At 49.9% G+C, this 18025-nt stretch overlaps 6 protein-coding genes across 6 annotated transcripts; 1 reads left to right on the forward strand and 5 right to left on the reverse strand.

The window, feature by feature from the left end:
- Positions 1 to 140: 140 nt before the first annotated feature.
- HD556DRAFT_1448526 (uncharacterized protein) lies at positions 141 to 1637 on the reverse strand (the record flags this gene model as incomplete). The annotated part of the gene is made up of 1 exon (XM_041307442.1): positions 141 to 1637. One exon carries the CDS (start codon positions 1635 to 1637, stop codon positions 141 to 143), a length of 1497 nt encoding a protein of 498 aa, XP_041155002.1.
- A 1657-nt stretch (positions 1638 to 3294) lies between these two features.
- On the reverse strand, positions 3295 to 5427 carry HD556DRAFT_1448527 (uncharacterized protein; the record flags this gene model as incomplete). The annotated part of the gene is made up of 1 exon (XM_041307443.1): positions 3295 to 5427. One exon carries the CDS (start codon positions 5425 to 5427, stop codon positions 3295 to 3297), a length of 2133 nt encoding a protein of 710 aa, XP_041155003.1.
- Positions 5428 to 8483: 3056 nt separating this feature from the next.
- On the reverse strand, positions 8484 to 11826 carry HD556DRAFT_1501330 (MIF4G like-domain-containing protein; the record flags this gene model as incomplete). Its single annotated transcript, XM_041308958.1, has 13 exons — positions 8484 to 8672; positions 8727 to 8986; positions 9039 to 9665; positions 9714 to 9898; positions 9953 to 10194; positions 10245 to 10460; positions 10513 to 10767; positions 10814 to 10969; positions 11022 to 11177; positions 11232 to 11418; positions 11467 to 11558; positions 11618 to 11709; positions 11760 to 11826. 13 exons carry the CDS (start codon positions 11824 to 11826, stop codon positions 8541 to 8543), a joined length of 2667 nt encoding a protein of 888 aa, XP_041155004.1. The 3' UTR covers positions 8484 to 8540.
- Positions 11827 to 11988: 162 nt separating this feature from the next.
- On the forward strand, positions 11989 to 14997 carry HD556DRAFT_944516 (uncharacterized protein). The gene is made up of 2 exons (XM_041312086.1): positions 11989 to 12116; positions 12173 to 14997. Exon 2 carries the CDS (start codon positions 12186 to 12188, stop codon positions 14970 to 14972), a length of 2787 nt encoding a protein of 928 aa, XP_041155005.1. The 5' UTR covers positions 11989 to 12116; positions 12173 to 12185; the 3' UTR covers positions 14973 to 14997.
- On the reverse strand, positions 14942 to 15817 carry HD556DRAFT_944511 (uncharacterized protein). The gene is made up of 3 exons (XM_041312085.1): positions 15739 to 15817; positions 15223 to 15674; positions 14942 to 15159 (listed from the first exon to the last, which is right to left on the reverse strand). Exons 2-3 carry the CDS (start codon positions 15667 to 15669, stop codon positions 15022 to 15024), a joined length of 585 nt encoding a protein of 194 aa, XP_041155006.1. The 5' UTR covers positions 15670 to 15674; positions 15739 to 15817; the 3' UTR covers positions 14942 to 15021.
- Positions 15818 to 16695: 878 nt separating this feature from the next.
- HD556DRAFT_1448531 (uncharacterized protein) lies at positions 16696 to 17124 on the reverse strand (the record flags this gene model as incomplete). The annotated part of the gene is made up of 1 exon (XM_041307444.1): positions 16696 to 17124. One exon carries the CDS (start codon positions 17122 to 17124, stop codon positions 16696 to 16698), a length of 429 nt encoding a protein of 142 aa, XP_041155007.1.
- Positions 17125 to 18025: the final 901 nt, after the last annotated feature.

The following is an 18025-nucleotide window of genomic DNA, read 5'->3' on the forward strand; positions in this document are numbered from 1 at the left end:
AGCTGCCTAATGATAACAAGATTGAAAAGCACTACTGTGTAGTATACGTGATATGTATTTAGACCAACTTAATGCATAATCAACTTTAACGCATGTGAATAGCATGCAATTGATAACCAGAGGGCTTGCAATTACGAGGATCATCCATTCCCATTCCCTACAAGCACTGCGAGAGCACTACCAGTAGTCAACGTGTCCTTGACTAATTCCATGGTCTTGTTTAGACCATGACTATGATGACTATGATGATGACCAGTGTGCTTATGTTGACTAGTGTGATTCTGTTGACCAGTATGATTCTGTTGCGAGTTTCCCTGAGCATGATATTGTGCGGGATGGACGGAGGATCCCACCTGGGATTGGGGCGAATGAGCATGGTGAGGGGCGGTGCCGTGACCGTGGTTCACAGCATTATGGGCTGGTATTGGCGGTCCCTGCAAGTGTGTAGTATGAGTGGCAGTCACAAAGGAGGGGTGAGCACCATGATTCATATGTGGGTTCTGGGTGTGGGATGTATGAGAGCTTTGTGGGGATGTGTGGTGGAGTCCTTGAGATTGATTGGGGTCTACTCCGTTCCCTATGGTCTGATCAGACACAACCCATGTTTGGCCGGAGGGGTCGCCTGTGAACAGCTGGTCTCCTTGATAGTATGGCGCGTCAAAGGAGACCCCATCAAACTTCTGGTCTACTTGAATGTTCGCCATAGAATCAAAAAAGTCCTCAGCAAATGTCTGGTCTCCTTGGTAGTATTGTGCGTCAAATGAGACCTCATCAAATGTCTGGTCTACTTGAATGTTCGCCGTAGGATCAAAGATGTCCTCGGTAACTATCAGGTCTCCTTGGTAGTATGGTGCGTCAAATGAGACCCCATCAAACGTCTGGTCTACTTGAATGTTCACCGTAGGATCAAAGAAGTCCTCGGTAACTGTCTGGTCTCCTTGATAGTATTGCACGTCAAAAGAGACTCCAGAAAATGTCTGGTCTACTTGGATGTTTGTCGTAGTGTCAAAGAAGTCCTTGGTAAACGTCTGATCTCCTTGATAGTCTGTTACGTTGGAGGCATCCCCAGGAGATGTCTGGTCTCCTTGAACATCTGTAGAGTCAAATCCGCTCCCTTGATTATTGTTAGTGCCCATATCGGGGTCGGACTGATCATCTGCAGAGTTTCCAATCGACATGTCATCCATAATTTCAGTGATATCATCAACAATATTGTCATCGCCGGCAGTCTCGGTGAGCACAACCCCGCCAAGCAGACCAAGAACACCTGCTGCAATATTTTTACCAAGTCCCCTGCTAGAATGAACTGGTTTAGCAGCCGTAGTTAGTGCTCTTGCATGCTGTGGATGGGGCGGCCGTGAGGCCTGTGATTGGAAACTTTCAGGCGTTGACTGGTAAGGAACCTGTCCTTGCCATGTTGGTGATAGATGCAGAGATAGCTGGGGTATGAACTCTGCGTAACAGCCATCGGTTGACAGTATGGATGATGCAGATGGGACCTGAGAATGCTGGGAGAAGGGACGGGAAGGAAGGGGTGAAGTCTGCAAGGTCATTCCAGCAGAAGCAGTTATAAAGGGTGAGATACCCGCTGATGAAGGAGGGGATGTGGGCCCGCTGTAGAGACTCATGCCTCTCATGGCATGATATGGCAGTATCCACTAGGGAGTACACAGCACGACTTGCAGCAATCACTCTGTATGCTACCTGCAGCTATTCCTATATGAGGCGCAGCTTTCCCGCACAACGCGCGCCATGCGCGCACCATTCCCGCGCTTTGCGATGTATACACGCGCGCTGTAGAAACAACAATACTGTGAGGAACAAATGATGCTCCAGACTGTATCTGTAAATGTTGTGAGGTCGCGCGTTGCCTAGTCTGCTATACTTGAGACGACAAGTGCGTTCGACCCTAAAGGGGAAGCGAGTGCAGCAAGGATCTAGTAGTGCGCGCCGAAGGCGCTACTGGTCGGCTGATGCGAAGCGCGAGAAAGTGCGCAGGTGCGCACAAGGCGCGGGAAAGCAAAGGTACGCGCGAGGCGCGGGAAGCGCGCGCGCGTGAGCGGTAATGAGAGAGAGTAAGAGTGAGTTTGCTTAAGGGGTGATTAGATACTAGACAAGAGATACGAGCGCGAGGTGTCAAAGAATAGATTTCTACTATGTTCTCCTAGGTAGTATGTGGGTGGTAAGTGGGAGGTAAAGTTCTTGTTGGAAAGTAAAGTGTCTAATAATATGTACTGCTGGCGCTTATATGGCGCCTAAGCGCTGTCATGCGGAGCCGAAGCGCTACCGAGTAGGTATGTAAAGATATATGTAAGTAAGGGTCCATGGTAAAAATAGAGGTGGAACGATATGTAAATAAGAGAAATGGGAATATACGCACTAGAGAGCTTGGTGGACAGTGGATGGATGCTTCTGGATGGCTGGCGCTATAGGGCGCTCAAGCGCGGGAAAGCGCGCGCGCGTATACATCGTAAAGCGCGGGAAGTCGTGCGCGCATGCTGCGCATTGCGTGGGAAAGCTGCGCCTCGTAAGGGAATAGCTGTGGATAGCACACAGAGTGATGCTGCAAGTCGTGCTGTGTACTCCCTAGTGGAAAGTGCCATATCACACAATGCGAGGCACGAGTCTCTACAGCGCGCTTTCCTGCGCTTGAGCGCCCTATAGCGCCAGCCATCCAAAAGCATCCATCCACTGTCCACCAAGCTCTCTAGTGCGTATATTCCCATTTCTCTTATTTACATATCGTTCCACCTCTATTTTTACCATGGACCCTTACTTACATATATCTTTACATACCTTACTCGGTAGCGAGTCGGCTCCGCATGACAGCGCTTAGGCGCCATATAAGCGCCAGCATCACGGACCACGAGGATACTTACTTTACCTCCCACTTACCCACTTACCACCTAGAGAATATAGTTGCAATCTATTCTTTGACACCTCGCGCTCGTATCTCTTGTTATTCATCTAATCACCACTTAAGCAAACTCACACTTACTCTCACTTGTCTCCGCTCACGCGCGCGCGCTTCCCGCGCCTCGCGCGTACCTTCGCTTTCCCGTGTACCTTCGCTTTCCCGCGCCTCGCGCGTACCTGCGCGCTTTCTCGCGCTTCGCATTGGCCGACCAGTAGCGCCTTCAGCGCCTACTTCTAGAACCTTGCTGCACTCGCTTCCCCTTTAGGGTCGAACGCACTTGTCTTCTCAAGAATAGCAGACTAGGCAACGCGCGACCTCACAACATTATAGATACAGTTTGGAGCATCTTCGTATAGCCCCACTCAGTATTGTTGTTTCTACACCGCCCTGACTCTAGGAGGAAGAGGTAGGTGCATTGGCTGGTGGCTGCTACTGGGTCGAAGAGGCAAGGAAGTTGCTGGTCTAAAGTTGACCGGATGCCTTGGGTTTAATGTATGAGGACGTGCAGGCATTGCGGGTGAAGCTGTGAAAGCTGTGACGGGCGCTGATGTAGAAGCTACAGTACCCGCTGAGGAAGGAGGGAATGTGGGTCCTGCCCTGACTCTGGGAGGAAGAGGTAGGTGCATTGGTTGGTGGCTGCTACCAGGTTGAGAAGGCAAGGAAGTTGCTCCAAAGTTGACCGGATGCCTTGGGTTTAATGTATGAGGATGTGCAAGCATCGCAGGTGAAGCTGTGAAAGCTGTGACGGGTGCTGGTGTAGAAGCTACAGTACCCGCTGATGAAGGAGGGAATGTAAACCCTCTCCTGACTCCAGGAGTAAGAGGTAGGCGTGTTGGTTGGTGGCTGCTACTGGGTCGAAGAGGCGAGGAAGTTGCTGGTCTAAAGTTGCCCGGATTCATATGTGATGACCTTGGGTTTAATGTATGGGGACGCGCAGGCATCGTGGGTGAAGGTGTGAAAGTTACGACAGGCACTGGTGTAGACGCTACAGGATGCCTCGACGGAAGAGCAGGATGCCTTGGTGGAGGAGCAGGCAATGGTGCTGCTGTGATGGGTGCTGCTGTAGAAGGTACAGGATGCCTCGGTGAAAGAGCACGCAATGGTGCTGCTGTGATGGATGCTGGTGTAGAAGTTCCAGGATGTCTCAGTGGAAGAGTAGGTAATGGTGCTGTTGTGATGGGTGCTGGTGAAGCAGCTACAGGACGCCTCAGTGGAAGAGCAGGCAATGGTGCTGTAGAAAATGCCTCCGCAGAGGCGTCATTGCATAGAGAGACTGCTAGAGAAATAGGAGGATGTGGTATGTCCTGAGGAATGGTGTTATACCTAGGTTGCCTGTCTGAAACTACCTGTCGGAATTGTGTGCGAGATGACGATGAAGCCTCCATGGATGGGTGCGATAATGACTTGTCAGGCATCAAGTCCTTTACAAAGTAACCATACAAGTTCTCCTTAACATCCTCCAGTACTATTCCCATAGGGTATGACATTACGTCTGGCATAGCCAGCGACATTCGCGGAGATCCCAAAAGTGGTGCTGGAGAAAGTGTGTGAGGAGCCCCAATGAATGAAGGAGTATTTGCACTTGATGAAGGTATGGCCCCAGATACAGCATCGGACCCGTGTGGTGAGGGCACATCAGGAGGTGCTAGCACTATGGGCGATTCAGCATAATACATGCTCGCCTTGGTCATGCCGCGCATGGATTGCGACTCGTCGAAGTCTGGGGGAGGAGGTTCCTCGTCAATGAGGGAATATAACGGTACTTCTTCGGAACCACCGACATCAAGGCTCTCAATCTGTGTAGGTGCAGGCAAGGGATCACTAGGTGGAGTCATGGACTCAATGGTAGAAGTAGTCACAGCCACGTAAGCTGGACCTGTTGGATAATCCTCCGAGTATGGGCTAAACACCCTTGGGGATGTCTCTGGTGGAACAGGTGAAGCCATAATATTTTTTACGCTCTCAGGCCGCAGAGGGAGGTCTGATGATGTCGACCTGCCTGGCATCACATGTATTGTACTGGATAGGCTCCTACTGTGCAACCCCACCTGACTTGACCATCGGGGATCAGCAGCTGGTGATGGCGGAGGCCCGTCGGAAATATCCACTGTAACTGGGCTACGCCTAGTGGATGATTGCAGGCCGTGGGCTGCCTGAATGTGAACTGAGGAATGGGCCATACTTGGAGTGGAACCTATGGCTGACTGGGGGTGTGGAGCTCCTGGGGAATTGGTGCCTGGGTCAGGTACCGGTGACTCAAGATCAAGTTTTGAAACAGTACCATAGTAGAAATCAAGGGCTGAAGCAGTTTGAGGATCGTCGTTATGACCCGTATTCAGCAGAAGAGATGCTCTGGCATCATAAGGAGCCTGTGGGCCAGCCGGAACTTGGTTACCTGGACATTCTCCAAGTCCAGAAGAGGAGGGCTGCTGCTGGGTCTGGACTTTGAACTGCTCGCTAAACGAGCTGGCATACAGGCGCTGGGTGTATGATTCACCACGTGTAACCATGGGAGCATTGATTGGAAACTGCAAATTTGGTTCTGAATGTTGACCAGATGGTGGTCTCTCTAGTTGCTGGCGCTCAATGGTGTATTGCAGAACAGATTGTCCAGGGACAACAGAGCACTGTAGAAACAACAATACAGAGAGGAACAAACAAATGCTCCTGACTGTATCTGTAAATGTTGTGAGGTCGCGCGTTGCCTAGTCTGCTATACTTGAGACGACAAGTGCGTTCGACCCTAAAGGGGAAGCGAGTGCAGCAAGGATCTAGTAGTGCGCGCCGAAGGCGCTACTGGTCGGCTGATGCGAAGCGCGAGGCGTGGGAAAGCGAAGGTACGCGCGAGCCGCGGGAAGCACGCGCGCGCGTGAGCGGAAACAAGTGAGAGTAAGTGTGAGTTTGCTTAAGTGGTGATATGATGCAAGACAAGAGATGCGAGTGCGAGGTGCCAAGGAATAGATTGCAACTATATTCTGCTAGGTAGTAGATGGGTGGTAAGTGGGAGCTAAAGTGCAAAGTTCGAAAGTTCCTAATAGTATGTAATGCTGGCGCTTATATACGGCGCCTAAGCGCTGTCACGCGGAGCCGAAGCGCTACCGAGTAAGGTATGTAAAGCTATATGTAAGTAAGGGTCCATGATATAAATAAAGGTGGGATGATATGTAAATAAGGGAAATGGAAATACACGCACTAGAGAGCTTGGTGGACAGTGGATGGATGCTTCCGGAAGGCTGGCGCTATAGGGCGATCAAGCACGGGAAAGCGCGCGCGCGTATACATCGTAAGGCGCGGGAATGGTGCGCGCATGGCGTGCGTTGTGCGGGAAAGCTGCGCCTCATATAGGGATAGCTGCAGATAGCACACAGAATGGTGCTGCAAGTTCGTGCAATGAACTCCCTAGTGAAAAGTGCCATATCACACCATGAGGGGCATGAGTCTCTACAGCGCGTAGGAGTGAGTGGTGCTGTATAACAGCTGGAATTAGATGTAGCCCTGACAGTAATTGGAGACTGGGGATTTGTCCAAGTCTGTTGGTGAGGCGACCTTGATTATGGATTAAGATATTGAGAATGCCCCGCTGAGAAATTCTTTTAATTCACTCACCAATTTATGTCAGCTTGTGCAGAGAGGCCATCTGCAGGCTCGTCAGCAGTATAAAAACTCATTAGTGGGGAGCGATTGGAACTGCAAGATCAGGCCGACAAGAAACTGATCACACTATATAATCAAACACAATGCACGGCACCCCAAATATAACAGGTAGTGATGGCCAGGTCCGGTTCTGAACCGCGGTTCGAACCTGAACCGTTTCGAACCTGACCGAAGTCCGGTTCAAGGTTCGGGCAATAGGGAGGACCGAACCGTTGGTCCGGTCCACGGTTCAGGGACTTGCAGAATTGCAGAACCGGTTCTGAACAGGTTCGAACCTGTTTGAACCGATGGCAAGTCAGTATGTAGTTTTATCTTTGCGGTTCTGAGGAGTGGGAACGGCCTTGTGCAGAGGACTGAGAACAAAGAGGTCAAGAAAATGAAATTGAAGTGATAGCGATGACACACGTAAGCTGGTGAGACTCCATTGAAAAAACCATGGGGTACCTGGCAAGCAGGTGGACGTCGTTGGACCGGAGGTCGTGTAGCATTAGCCTAGTGTATGTATGTTGAGCCCAACAAGATCTTTGAATGAAGGTGTTACATACAAGGGCCAAGATCTCGAACAAGTTGTACGTTTTGATGAGTACTATACTATTGCCCCCTGCCGCTAGTGACGCCGAGCAGTATTTGGATTTGTTGATTGCAGCACTCTGTGACAACACAGATGATGAGGATGGTGAACTGGTCTAGTAGCATTTAGTATTACATGATGCATCTGTTGTTGGGCGTGTTTCAATATAATTTTTCTTGACGAAATTTTTATTAGTTTGGATGGTCCGGTTCTCGGTTCGAACCCTCACTGAACCAGAACCGGACCATTTTCGGACCGAACTGATGGTCCGGTCCATGGTTCTGCTTACTAGGAGAACCGAACCGATGGTCCAGTCCACAGTTCTCCTAATTTCCTGGAGAACCGGACTTTTCCATCACTAATAACAGGACCTTTTCTAAGTTTATTTGTCTGGACTCTGTTGGGCCTTCAACCCTCGTGCTTCAGAGCACGCATGTAAAAGTTGTGACTGACTCGGATGCTGATGGCTAGCAGATGGACCAATTTTAACATGCACCGAAAAGCCAAGAAGCCAAGTACCGCATGGGTAGTTTGAGTCATTCTTGCACTGGTACCTAAAATCCTCCTGCACTAGCAGTTTCTTCCCTTGAATGATGATAGCAGCCGACATGGATCATTGAATGCCAGTGGAGTCTGAACTTGTGTCGAGAGATATACAGAGTACGGAAGAAAAGGGCAGATGTGTGGAAGAGGGAATACGGCCCAGGGTAGGGGTAGGAGGATGTCGATGGAAGGAGCATGGAAGGGTTGTTTCATATCATGAACGTCATCCCAGCTAGGAAAAATCAAAGCATCAAAAATACTCTATCAGTCATTCATACCATAAGCATACCTATATGTTTTTTGTTGCCTCAATAGCTGAGTTGTGTAATTACATAACAGTTTGCTTGCGAGAAGTCACGTGAACTTTATCGCATGCCTCGATTGGACGCGATCGAAAATAAGGTTGAGTTCTTGCCCCGTCTTGGCGCCGCGGGTGAAGTCAGTGCACCGCGCTCAGCTGCCGGTGGCAGGGCTAACAGTGAAAGATCCACGACCCCTGAAGCGGAGCAACCAGCCTATGAGGGCTATATATGTTGCCTGAGCTCCAGGATGTTTTTGGAACAAGGATCATTGCACGCGCCCTCACCCCCTCACTATGTCCAAAGTTGTACCTCGTCTCCCTGCGCTGTCCCATGTGACGAGATGTCGAAATTCATATTCGGCTCTCAAGGTGCTGCACTGTTCAATTCTATTGCAGTATATCGCTATCGTGCCTTACGTACTACGCAAGTTTTTGCGTAACCTGCTAGTTCACGGGGAGCCAGAGACCGGCGCGACCTGGCGCTACTATGATGAAGACATAATAATGTTGTATACACGTGTGCACATATGAACAACATCAAGGAACGAAAGTCATTATGATTCTTGACCAGTCGCCATACCCCAAGTCTTTTTCATCAGCTTAGCAGCAGGACTCGTCGAGCCTTCGATCTTGGCAAACCCAACTGTACCCAACGTCTCTTGGTAGTTTCGCAAGTAGGGAGAGTACTGTGCCAAATAAAATTATCAGCCTATGAACATCACGCTTTCAAAAATACTTGCCGTTCTGCAAAAGTGTCGGTACCAACCCCACGTTTCCCACGTGTTCCATTCGTCTGCGCTCCATGTAGCTCGTACTTCCCAAGCTTGCTCTGTAATCACTGTCTCAGCATAAGGATTTTGGCGCCCTGCAGATGGGGATGGCGCCAAGCACGATACAAAGCCTTCGATCGTTCGTGCCAAAGCCCCCTTCTGCTCGCGGGTGAGGCTTGCGAATGCCTTGAGTGCCACCGTCAACTGAGGGTTCTCTGAGGCAGAGTCATCTGAGACGATCTGGTCAGCCAGAATAAAGTACAATAGCTTGCTGGAGAGTACCTTGCTTGAAAGGCTTCACATCCGCATCCATCTCGATGGATCCAACGTCTGCACCAACACTCGCCTTTACCCGCGCAACGCTATCATCGTGCTCCTTTCGGAGTGCAGCGACTTTCCTCCTGGCTACCATGACTCTTCCATTTGCCTTGTCTAACGCGCCTTTCAACAAGTCCCATTCAAATGCGCTCAGGCTCATCGGTCGCATCCCGCTAAGATGCACATCCCCCCCAACATTCTCAAACGTCCAGCCAACCACATCCGTGGGGTCGACGATCTGGTACTGCATGAGCTTGTCAAACACAATATTCACCATCTGTCGATTCAGGTGCCAAAACGACGCGACAGCACTGAGAATATCCTGTTTGGACTCTGCGTCAGTGCCGGCGAGCCCTCGCAGGAGCGGCAGGTAACGCTCAATTGCGTTGAGGAGATGCGAAAAAGATCGTGAGCCAATAGAGAGCAGGCAATGAATCGAGATCGACCGAATAGTGTTGTCTACGTGTAAGTGAGTCCCTGAGGACTCCAGAGTGGTCTTCAGCGACTCAATGTGCGACAGCACTTCGTTGGCTTTAGAGCGTCCACGCAGAAGGGAAAGGATTGATTGGGCAGTATCGTAGTGCGGATGAGCTATAGACAAACGTCAATGACAAGGATGCACGGAGTAAAGGAGCATACTTGGGTCCTCATATTCAAAGGCCGGTCCTGGAGTCTGATCAGAAATGACGGTGGTGTCGTTCTGCATAGGTTCCGGCAAAGTCTTCAATACTCGGTCATGGTACGACAACCGTATCTCGAACTCCAGTGCTCGGCGCATGAAGGTGCGCTTAGGGTGCTGCTCTGAGAGCTCCAAGTCGGGTAACCTGCGAGGACGCTTCAGTATTCGACTCATGCAGGATGATATGCAAAGTGTTGACCATTCTTTCCAAACCCATTGGAAACCGAAGTTGCTCATGTGCACCGCGAACCACTCTGCAAAGCGTCGAGCGTTCTCCACATCAAAGCCGTCCCCAAGAGCAGTGTACAACCTGCGTATTGATTTTCCAACGGCAGGGCCGACAGTTGACGGCGAGAGCTTGCACAGCTCGGTAATCAGGGCAATGTGGTAGACTGTTTTATGCGTCGATTCTGGGAGGAGATAAAGAGAGCCCAAGATGGCCTGATGAAGTGAGTCAGACAATACAGAAACAAAGACAAACTGGGCTTTACCTCTATGACAGTGCTCTCCAACTGCCAATTCTTCCCAGACTCAAATTCAGGCTCAGGAGCCCCAGGTTTTGGCTTGAATGTACCAGGGACACACCATTTTGGATACTCGAGGAGGAGACGGGCGCATTCTTTGCGATTGATCTCAAATATGTCAATCGTATCGAGGATTTGAGACCGTACTAGGAATCCAGCGGGCGTGGCAGAGTCTGGGGTCGTCTAATTTCATGCGTGTTAGGACGTTATTAGTCCTGGGAAAAGGAACACATACGTCGTTGTCGAACAAGTGAAAGAAATACTGTGGCCAGTCTTCTTTCTTGACCTGGGCGTCTTCGCCAGCATCTGTAGCCAACCCGTCAAGTTCAATGACCTCAGGCGGCACCAGTATTGCGGGCAACTCGAAAGGAGCAGACACTGTGGGATCTAAATCCGGGAAATCGAGGTAGGGCTGCGGGAAGCTCTCAGACGCTTCTACAAATTCAAAGGAGTCAAGAGCTTTCAGCACGAAGAGTCCCGTATCAATGACCTTCACACCAGATTAGTTACATTCCGATGTACAATGAAAAGCGAACCTCATCAGCGTTCTCCAAAGACCTGGATTCTGTAAACAAACTCATTGCAGGCTGGACAAGTAGCTTGGGTGCGTAGATAGAATCGTTGTAATTTTGGACGGTCTTGATTATTTCAGTAGTGTTGGAAGATGAGCTCTTTGCCATTACTGCACCGCTCTGCAAAAAGAATTACTGAAATGCTTGTCATATTCCAAAGAAAATGGCGCACGATTATTAAGCCCTCAATAGCACAGAGAGCTGCATTTCTGCCGCGTCCGTAGGAAACACCAAACTCGTCGAGGACAGCAGCGAATGACTGGAGGAGTGCAGACATGGATTCGATGGAGATGACTTGAGCCACTGTCAAGTGCGCAAAAAAGTGAATCTATGCATCACATATGAGAGGTGTTACACTCTGAGGTCTGGAAACAATGCTCACACATAGTCGAACATCTCTCCATGCAAGCTTGTCTAGGTATCCCTGGAAGCCCTTCCAAAAATCTTCCAGGACCTGCTTGCCAAGAGACGAACTTGTGGAAGATTCGGCATTTTCGCCTTCAGTTGGATCGTGCAAGAGGCGGAGAAGAGCTGCGTAGTAGGGAATTTTGTACGGTTGTTCAGTCACACTGAGTCCTCGTCAGCGAAATTCGAAAAGGAAGGGGTAATGCATTCACGCTATCCGAATACCCTCAGATATGACTGGGACCGAAAGTGGTACTTGTTCGCGGATTTGTTTCGCTAGCCGCGGGAGTTCTTGAATGGGGTCCTGAAACAGCCAGCCATGAGTGTCGGTGACAACAACCTTTGGTGTGAGACAGGACTTACCACTTCTCCCAGTTTTATAATTGTATTCTTGAGGATCTGCTCAGGTGATTCGAAGGAATCCCGGGTTCGCCTGTCGTGCGCATCATAATCGTCTGGTCCACATATTGGTTCAAGTTGTTTGTTGATTCACGACATGCCTCACCTTTGTAGCGTCGACGATTTCCGCCCCCACGATGAGGTCTGTCGTAGTGTGATCTATCGTAGCTCATGTTTCAGCCAAAAATTAGCAACTGTGTTCTGCGATTCTTTGGACGTCGCCGTCTGGTAAGTTAATAGACGCTGACCTTTGAATTTTATTTCTTCCAAATTTCCCAAAATTTGTCACGTGAATCGGAAGTTGCCTTTCTTGGTTACAACTTCAAAACCTTGTACGGGAACATCAAAGTGACGCTGAGTACTGACAACGTTGTACGCAAAACCTAGCCAATTTTTTACGAAAAGGCTGCGGAATAGTCTGCAATTACTCAGTCAATCGATACCACTGCCTTTAGGCAAACTGGTGAGTGTCGGAGCATCATGTGCATATTAGGATGTCTGACTTAAATATGCTGGTAGGCATGAGAGACACATGCAATGGATTTGGTCACAAGCCGCCTATAGCATTCGATCTCATACCAGACATGCGTCCCTCCCTATAATAGGATTGTCCTCTTGCATTCGTCCCCCGTCAAAGGTTGTTCAACCTTATCGACCGAATTCACCCCTACATAAACCATTTTCACTTTCTTGCAAATATTTTTCTCCGCCGCAAGCACGTTTACTTCCCCGCACCTCTCATAATGATACCAAAGAGGCTGGTGACCCTGCGTCCCCATATTCGCCTGCAACAGCTTCCGAAATATCCCTTGCCGCAGCTCGTGCCGTCCGAATGTCTTGCGCGAATGGTGCTACTGCTGACGCATCGTTCATTGTCAACTCTCTGCGCCGTTCCAACCTTCCCCCGCAGCCTTCTGCTGATAAGGGCGGAGGCTTGCTCATACCAAAACTCGACTACGAACCTATCGACTTTGGTCAACCCGTCTCACCGGCTCTGTCGGCCCATTGTTTATTGCACCATTTCGTACGCCAACGCATGTCATTGAGAGCATGCAAACTTGCAGAGCAGCTTATGCAAGACGGAACTCGTATCCGTGCTTCCACGTTGCACGCAGTCATTCGGTGTCAAATGGAAAGAGCCAACGATGGCAAATTATTACAGGCTCGAAGACCCTCACAGCGAGACCCGTTGTGTATTAAACCGAAGCAGGTCGAAGAACAATGCACGCGCCTCGCTCTTCAGCTTCTTCTCCATGCACGACAGCATCGACAACGCTGTTATGAGAAGACCTACCAGTTCATCATCAATATTTGTCTCGTTCAGGGCGAAATTATCGTCGCGTCGCTGTTGTTCGTACTGCTGGTCAAAGACTGGGAGATGAAGCAAGCAGCCACCCAAGTACGAGAACAGGGGGGAGCATGGACTCAGGCACTTCCAACTCGGCATGGACTTGGATCACTACACGGCAGCCCCCCTTCACAACGCATGCTGAAGATGATACTCTCCAAAGCGCAGAAAGAAATCATGCTTGATCCAGCAGAAGAGTCTAATCGGCCACGACGTGAAGCAGCTCTTCAAGCGCTTTGTAATATTGCCAGCCTTCTTGATGCGCGATCACTTCCTTACACGGATGTATCCTCCGTGATACGCGCCCTTTATTCAGTGCCCAAAGATCCAGACAAAATATGGGTTACGGAGTTCGGCAAGGGAACACGGGTACAATCTTACGAGTATACCCATCATGTTATTCTGCGACTGGCAAACGACTTCTCAAGTTCATCCAAAGGTGCCCGCCCGGAACAATTTGGCATCGTGCCTCCGCTTAGCCTTGAGTCATATAACGCCCTCTTACACTACGCATTGCGTCATCGACAATCCATCCCTCTTGCAAAAAGACTGCTACATCACATGGAACACAAGCGCAAACCACCTTTAAGGCCAGACGTCACAACATACAATGTGATTATCAGGTCCGGTTCCTTGTTGAGACGGAACGACCTTACCGAGTTCGCCCTCGAACGACTACGTGGGCTTATGGAGAACAGTCAACACGCCATCACGGTACAGCCGCCACCATCACTGGTCGTCGCTCCTAATGGGCCCAATGTAAACAGAGCAGAGTCGAAGTGGGCGGTCACCTTGAAACATCAGAAGGATGGTCTACCAACCTTGGAGAAACCACTTAAGGCCGACGCGTTCACGCTCACGAGCTATATCCAGCATCTTACAGCCACAGGGAACCCCGATATCATCGCTGACATCCTTTTCCATGTTCTTCCCGAGCTATCTATCATTGACCACCCATCATGGGGCTCTGTTACGGACGAGCAACTGGTTCTTGTACGGATGCGAACCCGTCAGATGCGTCTCGTGCGCGCTGTCTCCCTCGGACCGTGGTTTTTCATCGCTGTCCTCAATGCTCTTTGCAAAGCCGGGAAAACAGGGCTCGCGGAGCGCGTGTGGTTGCTTGCAAAGCAAGCCGAGCGTGCAAGTTTGACGGGTGCTATTGGAATTGACGGCAATCCTGTGAAGCCTTGGTGCTTGCCCATCCAAGCGTATACGATAATGCTACAATGTTATGGTGCTGAAGCGCGGCGTGGTCTTGAGCTGCGCTACACCTCTAGGCCAACTATGGATGACTGGGCTCCCAAGTTTGGAAGCAACAAAGTGCGAGGTTGGGCGAGTTATGTGCTCGCTCAAAGTGCGGCCGCTCGCAAACACAGATCTCGTCGTACCCTTGCGTTACTCATGGGTGCAACGCTGTATCGAATCATGTTCCGTGCTGGAATAGCTGTCTGCAATGGCTTGTCTGAGCTGCAGAATGTGGATAAAGCTACTCTCAATCCTCCTCGCCCAGACGCCCGTTTCTTCAACGCCGCCCTTGAGATGTTCGGTCGACAACCTAAGACTTTTCAGCGGTCAAGTCGCACAACCCCTGCGCACTGGCGACGCAAGGTTACCCTTGGAAATGTTCAGTTCTCTAGGCTAGGCGTGAGGCCCAGAAACTGGAATCCCTTCCTAAATAGAATTGTGAAGGAAATGCATGCTCTTGGCTTCAAAGTTCCTTCAGGCTTCAGACACTTGTTCGTCGGGCAGTGGCCCTATGGCTTCGAGGAACATCGACATCGACCCGAGCTTAATGAGCAGCCATTTGCATTCCCAAAGTCGCGTAGGTCTCCGTTCCGACCACACGCGCTACGGACACTGAAGACGCGTGGTCTACCTGTTCGGCGCACGGTATGGAGGGCACTTGGTAGGAGGTATCGGTGGAAGCACAGATGGAGACGGAAGTTGCAGAATGGAGGAAAAGTACGATAAATGTGTATAATATCTGTCCGCCCGCAACTAGGAACTATACATTTCCTTGTCATGATGGGTTTTTTTGGAACGACATGACAGCAGTAGTTTTCTGAACGTCGCGTGCTTTCCACTCCTTTGCAATGTCTAATAGCATTGACGCGATCTCCGATACGCGAGCTGCCATTTCATCGGGCTTGGGCAATTTCTGACCTTTCCTCGGTGAGATGACGATATCCACTCGGTATCCCTTCTCCAGTTCTGCACGTGCCTTTGTGATCTTGTGCTTCAAATCTCCATCATCGACGCCCCAAGTGATCTGTATCTCCTTCTGCTCTCCTGCTTTCGCGCTCTTCCTGAACGCCTTCTTCTGTTCCTTCCACTTCTGATATGAGTCGCGTCTGTCCACAATTTTTACGATAGGCTCTGGCTCCTCCGTAACTAACTCCACCCGAAAAGCCTTCAGGTCCACAGATTCGAGAACGTCAGATAGTCGAGTTGGGGGTTCAAGTTTACCCGTTTCGGGATGTACGAGGCGGACGACCCGAAAGGGTATTTTGTCATCACCAGTGCGGCGTGCTGGGCCAGCCGAGGCATACGTCCTCACAAAGGAGAAGTTTGGAGACCAGAGAGACTTGAGCATCTCGACTTTGTAGCATGGATGTAGTATTCGGTGACACGAGAGTGTCGATGTCCGAAATACAGTAGAGGTGGACATAACACCTATGTGCAATAAAATTTATTAGCACTGAGATACTATGCACGGGAGCACCCAAACGGACCTCACCTAGGCCTCAATGCTGTCCAAATTCTAAATTGGTAAATGCTTTCAAGTCGAGCTAGCGGTTGTTTGTCCCTGTTGAATATGAAAGTCTTTGCACAACAAGAACAAATATAAACGCCTTTTAACCAATTTTTTTCTTGGTTGATCTCATTGTGATCTCTTATGCACCGATCGACACTGGTGAGTAGAATTTCTTCCTCTCATTTGTTTCATGTGAAAAGAGGGCATCGACATGATGATACCCTACCTTCCACGAGCGCAGGGACTTACAATCCAGTCCCTTCATCGCCTAGCAGGTGGGCTCGTATTGAGGCTGCCTGCACATACAGGTGCAGAAGTGGGCGCTTCTGCGCAGTGATACGTGAGGTTATAGTTATTTGATCGATGCTTCTCATTTCTTTATTGATCGATGTTAAGCTGTATCGCTGATTATTGCTTCCTGCTTTCACAGATGTATGCTATGTAACTGTTACCGCCTGATCTATCAATGTTCTGCGCCTTTACCACGTGGGTGTCATTTCTATCCAAGTCGGCCGGTAGGATGAATCTTACATCATGGGAGCATGGGGATGCAAATGCATCCAGCCACTCTTTTGCTCTGTGCTTCTCGTCGTTTTGAGGGGAGGTGCAAATGGGCGAGGGAGAGGCGTTCTAGGCGAAGACCTCTGTTGCAGTTATAGTTATTTTGACCGACTTCTGTTTATTATTGTGACCAAGTTGTTCCGCATGCTAACCACTGTCATTTATGCAGGTCTGAGGCGGTAATGTGATACGTCGATTCACGTACAGTAAATGATTGTCATGCGAACTGATATTAGTGTGTACTCTATCTCATACACAAGAATGATAATACAATTCGAAATACTATCAGTTGATCTTGACATCGCATGGTGTTCGCAGTACAGTGGGATGATACTTGGACTTGGAGATGACCTGGAGGAACGCTTTCGGGGAACAAACCTAAGCTCGAGTCAGTCCTGGAGAAGGCGCAATGCCAAGCAACAGGCCTGAAGCTTGAAGCTTGAAAGCTTGAGGGTCCAAGGCAGTAATCCTGTACGGCTTCTCATTTGGCTGAACCACCGGTCCGTATCGCCCCCGAACATGTTTCCACATCAGGAGGTGAACGAAGGTACGGTACGATGCAGCAATCAAGAAGCGGAAGGTTGACTGGGATCGGGCGCAACGTGGATGATGACCTTGACTATACGATAACACCAACAGCAAACACCTGGTTGCAGCGGGGAGATGGGCAACTGCGAGGTCGTGGTCGTGGTTGAGGTTGAGGTCGTAGTCGTAGTCGTAGTCGTCGTGCTGCTGCTGCCGGAGAGTCGCTGCCGCAAAGGAACTTGTGAGGACCGACGACGAAAGCCTTTTCATCGAAATGTCCATCGCGTGCTACTAAAGCAGAGGGAGGGCTCAAATCTATATCTCAGCCTCCGGGATTTCGTGTTTTGGCTCCGGTTTTACCTGTAGATGGCCAGGCTTCTCTCTCTGGGTTCAAGCTCGAACGCTGCTCCCTTTCCGCAACAAAGAAGCAAAAATTCCGAACTCGCATCGGAACTGGCGGAGATCCTCCTCTAGGTGATGATCACATCGTCGGGGATGTGGGCTGTCAAAATCTTGACGTGGAACTCCTCTCCTTTCGATTGACCGACGCACTGGTCCACCACACGCAATTGATCCTTGCTACTTCCGGTGCATGCGTCGTGCCTGACCTAGACACGTATGGAGGTCCACTGAAGCCACCAGAGACACAGCCCTCTGCATGTCATGCTCCCTTAGCATCCAAACAGTTGACATTCCTTTTTGGGTCATTGTTGCAGCATGTCCTGGATGGGCTGCACTCGTCATGTATATCTGGGACCACTTCCACAGCGCTTAAGATCTTTCCCCCTCTCCGCCGACCCTCAAAACGTGGTCGTTCTTCCGGAGCGTGCGGTCCAATACCATCGCATATTATATCCCAGGTGTCAATCTCCAGGCGTGAATTCTGCTCTTAGTCAACACTACAGTCATCCAGGGACCGTTGACGCTTGGGTTGCATTGTTTAGAGTTCGTGTCGAGACGAAAGACAGTAGAGATGCGCTACCAGAAGGAAAGGACTTGGAATAGCGACGAACTCGCTGAAGCCGATTTTCACTCATTCGCTCTGTCATGATCATCCATAGAAAGAGACCTTCAGTCGAAACTACTTAAAGACACCCCGATTTCCCGGGGAATTCAAACTCTTGGTTGTATCATGTCATAAGTGTCATTTGTTTCACCGATTGGAGGCGTTACGCGACAAAGT

This window comes from Suillus plorans (assembly GCF_016647745.1).
Source record: "Suillus plorans strain S12 chromosome Unknown HD556scaffold_76, whole genome shotgun sequence".
Lineage (NCBI taxonomy): Eukaryota > Fungi > Basidiomycota > Agaricomycetes > Boletales > Suillaceae > Suillus > Suillus plorans.

Coding starts and splice junctions, on each gene's coding strand:
- HD556DRAFT_944516 (XM_041312086.1), top strand. CDS start 12,186: ATGCAATGGATTTGGTCACAAGCCGCCTATAGCATTCGATCTCATACC.
- HD556DRAFT_944511 (XM_041312085.1), bottom strand. CDS start 15,669: ATGTCCACCTCTACTGTATTTCGGACATCGACACTCTCGTGTCACCGA. Junction 15,160..15,222: donor TGAAGCACAAGATCACAAAG/GCACGTGCAGAA, acceptor AGGAAAGGTCAG/AAATTGCCCAAGCCCGATGA.